Source organism: Gekko japonicus, unplaced genomic scaffold (genome assembly GCF_001447785.1).
Source record: "Gekko japonicus isolate JY-2015 unplaced genomic scaffold, Gekko_japonicus_V1.1 scaffold1483, whole genome shotgun sequence".
Classification (NCBI taxonomy): Eukaryota; Metazoa; Chordata; class Lepidosauria; order Squamata; family Gekkonidae; genus Gekko; species Gekko japonicus.
The window spans coordinates 428,488-434,219 of NW_015163134.1; the positions used below are offsets into that span (position 1 = coordinate 428,488).

The 5,732-nt window shown below is 42.9% G+C and overlaps 1 protein-coding gene across 1 annotated transcript in view; it reads right to left on the reverse strand.

Moving 5' to 3' along the window:
* Positions 1 to 5,732, reverse strand: part of SPAG6 (sperm associated antigen 6) — a 66,901-nt gene that overhangs the window by 21,848 nt on the left and 39,321 nt on the right. The window contains exons 6-7 of the mRNA XM_015406959.1: positions 4,918 to 5,091; positions 310 to 462 (exon numbers count right to left, since the gene is read on the reverse strand). Of these exons, the coding sequence (XP_015262445.1) occupies positions 310 to 462; positions 4,918 to 5,091 (327 nt within the window). The remainder of the gene's footprint in view (positions 1 to 309; positions 463 to 4,917; positions 5,092 to 5,732) is intronic.

The window sequence follows — 5,732 nt, forward strand, 5'->3', positions numbered from 1 at the left end:
TCCTGCTCAATGAACAGGTCATCCAAAATGTCTGAATAAGCAAACAACCTGCAGTGCTTTCCCCTCTGGGGTTACAGTAACAGGAGGGTGCATGAAGCAACCATGGTGAATTCAAACAATAATAAGAAGGAATCTGTTGTATGTTAGTGTCACTTAAAAGCTTTTTTGAAAAACAATCTAGCCTCCTCTGTCTTTGGTGCGCCTCACCAGTCAAGTGCGCACTTTGTTCCAGTGCCTCTGCCTCACACAATCACACACACTGACACCGTCTTCCCAAATTGCGCTTGCAATAGGGAACCTGGCACTAACCTTGGATATGATCACCGCCATGGCCAGATTCTCTGAATGGGCGGCCACATAGCCCAGCATCATGATTCCGGGGAGCCGGACATTCCCTTTGCAGCTGCCAATACAATCGATCACAGCAGCGACTCCCCCCGCATTCACTATCAATTGCGAAAGCTGAAAGCAGATAAAGCAGAGAGGTCAGAAATGCTGCCCTTTCAAGCACCTGTCCAAACTGTACGGTCAAGTAGCCTTTTTTACCAAATCCCTTCAGCCCTACAAGGCTGCAGGGTCAATCCATCGATACAGATATCCCTAATGGTCAATCCATCACCCCATTACATGCTTACAAATAAACACAAATTAGCAAAGCATACTACAAGGCCATCAGTGCGGATGCTTCCCCTGTCCTACCACACCACTGAGTTCATTTGTTCATTTAAGTCTTTATATCTCATCTTTCCTTTTGGCTCAAGCTTGAAGACTTCCTCCAATCTGAGGAGCCTTCCTCCAAATTAAGGGGCTCCTAAATTAAAGGAAGTGCCTCTAAAGTTGGAGGAAGACTACTTGGAGGACAGTCGGATCCATGCCACCGTCTTCTTATTGGATGTGCTGGTATGAACTCATTTGCCCCGCAGACACCTCAGAGAGCTCTTTTGCATGCTGCTTCGAAAGCATGGTTGCTAAGCAATGGGAGTCAAAGTCCATGCAAGAACAGTGTCTTGTGCCTACATACATACATCCACAGAGAGGCACATGTTGATCTATTCCTTCCTATAGAAGTGAAGGGGCAAGCCAACAAATGCAGAACATACACGGGCTGTGGAGTGGGGTGTAAGGCATTGCCATTTATTTAAAGTATGTATATCTCGCCTTATCTCCTTGGGCTCAAGGTGTTTCAAAAAGCAACAAGCAGTTGCAAATGCATAAAATCAGCCCAAACAGTCCATCAGCAGGGATCAAATCAGCTTCTGGACAAGGCATGCAGCTATCCCTATCAAATGCACAAGACACATCTCAATACAGAGCTGGGCATCCTTAAACTGATTCCAATGAGCTGAAGCCCACCTAACCCTCTGTTGACTGTGCCCACACAGGATATGCCTGTTCATACAGTGAGTGGCCATACATGCACTGAGAACTGCAGCTTCTGCAGAAGTAGGCGGCTTCGGGACAACCTCAGCCTTCATATTTTTAGATCAAGACGAGTACCCGTGTTAGTCTCTCTGCTGCAGTAGAAAAGAGCAAGAGTCCAGTAGCACCCGAAAGACTAACAAAATTTGTGGCAGGGTATACGCTTTTGTGAGTCACTGCTTAATTTTTCAGACTCACAAAAGCTCCTACCCTGCCACAAATTTTGTTAGTCTTTCGGGTGCTACTGGACTCTTGCTCTTTTCTACTTCATATTTTTGGTATCAAGTTCCTAGTTCTCATAGAGCAATGTTTGAAAAATTATACTGCCTAAGTCTTCCTTGAAATTGCAGTTAAGTTTAGCAAGGCTTCTTGGAGGTCAGAAGATAAGATTCCTTTGACAGACAGTGCTATCCTAAGCACAGCTCTACCCCCTAGGCCGACTTGTTTAAATAGACTTAGAAGGGTATCACCCTGCTGAGGATAGCACTGAGTTCACTAAGCCTACTCAAGAGCCTTAACTCCTTCTCCCCAAGGACTTCGACCTATGCGCCACCTCCTCTTTACAGCCACAAGTTTTTTTTCCTAAACTACTCTGTATTTCTCCCCAAATTATAAATTCCTCTACAATTTTGCCACAAAAAAAATCCACCCAAGTACTAATATCAAAGGGGGGAGGGGTAAATTTATCAAATGGATTCAAAGTTGTACTTTGTTGAGCACAACATTTGATGTGGTAAAGTTCTGAAGAATACAGCATACCCAATTTTTATTTGTCACTTTTGTATTCTATGCTTCCTCCAAAGAGTGCAATGTGGCCTAGTTCTGCTTATCCCTTAAAAAAAATTTTTTTTTCAATAGCTGTCTTAGAGGCCCTCAGGAAGGCAGAAAGAGGGGGGAAGTTTTTGTGAAGTAAATAAGCCTTGTGAAGTAGATTAGGCTGAGTCACTGTAACCCTGAAAGTCACCTTCATTACTAACTTTGGGCCTCAACCCAGTTTTTCAAGATCCTATCCACAGCCATGAATTCACTTAAATATTGCAAGGAGGCTAAGAAAAATAGGTCTGGATGCCACACAGAATAGGCAAAGCTGAGCTATAAATATTGCACGTTTTCCTCCTCTCTCCTGCAACAACAGTTTTCCTATGACTTTTAAAATTGTGCCCCTGTGGGTCAGAGGCACAATTCACGGAGGCACAATTCACAGCTGCAGTGAGAGGCAGAAATTGGTGCAAATCTCCACCCCCCTCTCCTACAAACAAAAATGCCTTTCACGGGCAGAAATGGAGGTTAGAATCCAAGTCACAATCCTATGTGCTGGAAAGTGCTGTCTGTCAAGTCACAGCTAACTTATGGCGACCCTGTTGGGTTTTCAAGGCAAGAGACATTCAGAGGTGGTTTGCCATTTCCTGCTGCCACGGTAGTGACCCAGGACTTCCTTGGTGGTCTCCCATCCCAATACGAACCAGGGCCGACCCTGCTTGGCTTCCAAGATCTGACAAGACTGTGCTAGCTTGGGTCATCCAAGTCATACATACCTACAAATGTTTATGCATCAAAACCAGTGTGTTTGAAATTGTGTTTGGAAGGTAAATGGAAACCACCAGAGGAATCTGGGTCTCTGGTGTGCCTAATACTCTATATCCCTAGTGAGTGTGGGCTAGAAAGACCTGCACCTAGGGTCTTCAAAGGCAGCACATTGCTGTTGTTTCTGGTGACTATGGCTCACCAAACCAGATGAAAGTTAAGTTGCTGTAGACCTGCACATATTTACTCAAAAGCTGAAATCCTTTTAAATCCATGGGGTGAACCAAAAACAACATGGTGTGCAGGGCCCCATTCATAATATATTTCACAAATATTCCCAGTCCAAGACCCAGTTTGCACAAGGAGAGCTCCTCTGCTCTATCACTGTGAGGACTTTGAATGAGAAAACTCATCTCTTGTTTATGAGGACTTTTATTTGCTCAAGCAAACTACCAAAACTGACAAATCTGGTTTGGCATATCTAGCAGTGTTAACTGTGACTGAAGTCTCTCCACCTCCAATACCAATCTGGGGTCCCACATACTGTGGACCAATTTCTAGTAGGCCAGCGATGCCGCAGAAAGGAACCGAAACCAGAGTTAGCAAACATTGATGCAGCTTCAAATTTTCCTCTGGAAAGGGGGAGTAACAACAGGATTTACTTCATGATCAAATTTTACATCTAATCAGAGAAAGGACACGGGGAGAAAGAAATCCTCAGCTGAAGCGCAAGAGCCGATCCCCTCCACACAGACTGCTGCGGCCTGCAATTCAACCCAACCCCTCCCCCACTCCTCCTCGCCTTCAAATGCATGAGCTTTGAGACACAGAGCGAGGACTCCCGTGGAGACTGGGCTCGATGGCACAAAGGAAGTTTTGACTATGGCAAGGATTCCCCAAATCCTTCCTCCTCCCCCCATGGCTAGCAGCATCAGAGCTCCCAAAAGGGCACCTCGTGGATTGGCTTCATGACACCGGGTGGGGGGTGGGGAGATTCCCAAACACCCAGAACACCTGAATAATTTGATTATTGGATTTCTGTGGGAGGGTTCAGTAGCTTAAATTAACAAACTCAATAAGGAGATCCATGCGTGTACTAAATGTGCTCGAAACTCAAGAGAAAAGAAGGTCTCCCTCCATTTCTTTTAATGCATCATATTTTGAGTCTTACCTTGGGCTTTTTTTAAGCACTAATTTTACATCTAATTTGGGAGGATTTGGAGATATTGTAGGAACAGAGGTTCCACAAAATCTGCCAAAGGACCAGGATGCAAAACCTCCCGAGCTTTTGACACATTGCAAGGTGCATGCATTTAAAAAGAGGGTGGGAAACAGTTATGTGCTGTATAAATTCACTTCAGTTTAATTCAGCAGAAATCTAATATTTGTTTCTGTCTGTTCTATCAGCCTCCATGCTCCTCATACTGAGCATCACTCACTATCTGGTTTAGAGAGATATTTCCCATCAGTTCCTGATAAACTAAGCATTCGAAAAGAGACAGTTATCATCCTCTTACAAGGGAAACATGTTCAAAAAAGGATTTCCTGTGCTGATTTAACATTCCGGGAGCCCATGAGGCCACAATCCTGCACACTGTTCAATACAAATAAGCATGTCGACTTCAGTGGGCTTAATTGTGCGTAATGTGTGTTTGATTGTGGCTTGAAATTTTTGGCACTTCATAACTGCCTTCCAGACACTGACCTCTACCTCCTGACTATTAAGAATAGTCTCTGCATCAACACACACCCCTAACAGGAAAAGTGGGTTTTGCCTATTTCTTTCTTCCCTATTTGTATTCCAAGCACATCCAATAACAGCAACAAATATTTCTCCCCTCCTTTGCACCAGTGGAAATTCCACAGAGGTTTTTGCCTTGCCTAATGAAAGAATAATGCTGAGGATTTTAAAAAAATTATTTAAAGTATAAACACTAATAACGTGACCTTGTATTTGCATTCTCAAGGTTTTACCTCAGGCGTATGCCTTGCTATCTCTCTAATTAGAGTTGCTGCATTTTTCTTGACGTATTCATCGGAGTCCTTCAGGCATGTGAGCACAACAGGGAAAATTTCTGCTTCCACCACCATTTCTGCCAGATCCACAGAATGCTTTGCTATCTGGCTGAGAGCTGAAAGCACCTGACGCTGTGGTAGATAGGAACCAACCAATTGTTTAATAAAAGGCTTATTGGCAAACACTTTACGTGCACGCACACACCCGTACACAGGCACATTCAGAGCAATCAAGGCAAGGAGAAAAACTTCCCTTCTCACTGGAAAGGTACCAAAACCACCCAGAATGACTACAAAATTCACAGTCTAGACCCATTCTAATTTAACAGCCCCCCCCTTTTTACTGATCAACATTTATCTTCATTTTCCTCCAGGAAAGCAGTTAAAAAAGGAAAACACATTTACGTGAAGGACATTTCATTAGAGTAATTGTTACGACTTCTGAGTAAATGTAATTTTGAATCAAAGAAAAAAAATGCAATTCTAATCCTCAAAGTTTAAAACTGAAGGTATACAAGTTATTGCTGTTTTTAAAAAACTATGAAACAATTGTATATTTCTTTATGTCTGCACAAATCACACAGATTGGTGGTTGTCATTACAATTTTCATATTTGGAAAATATATATTAACACACTGCTTGTTTTAATTAAATGGTAAGAACTACATTACATGAAACATAGTATTTTTAATAATTTAATGGAGTGTCACATTGTTGAAAAGCAGAAGGGTTGATTGCTTTAGATACTCTAATGTCTTGTCCTATGACTCTCT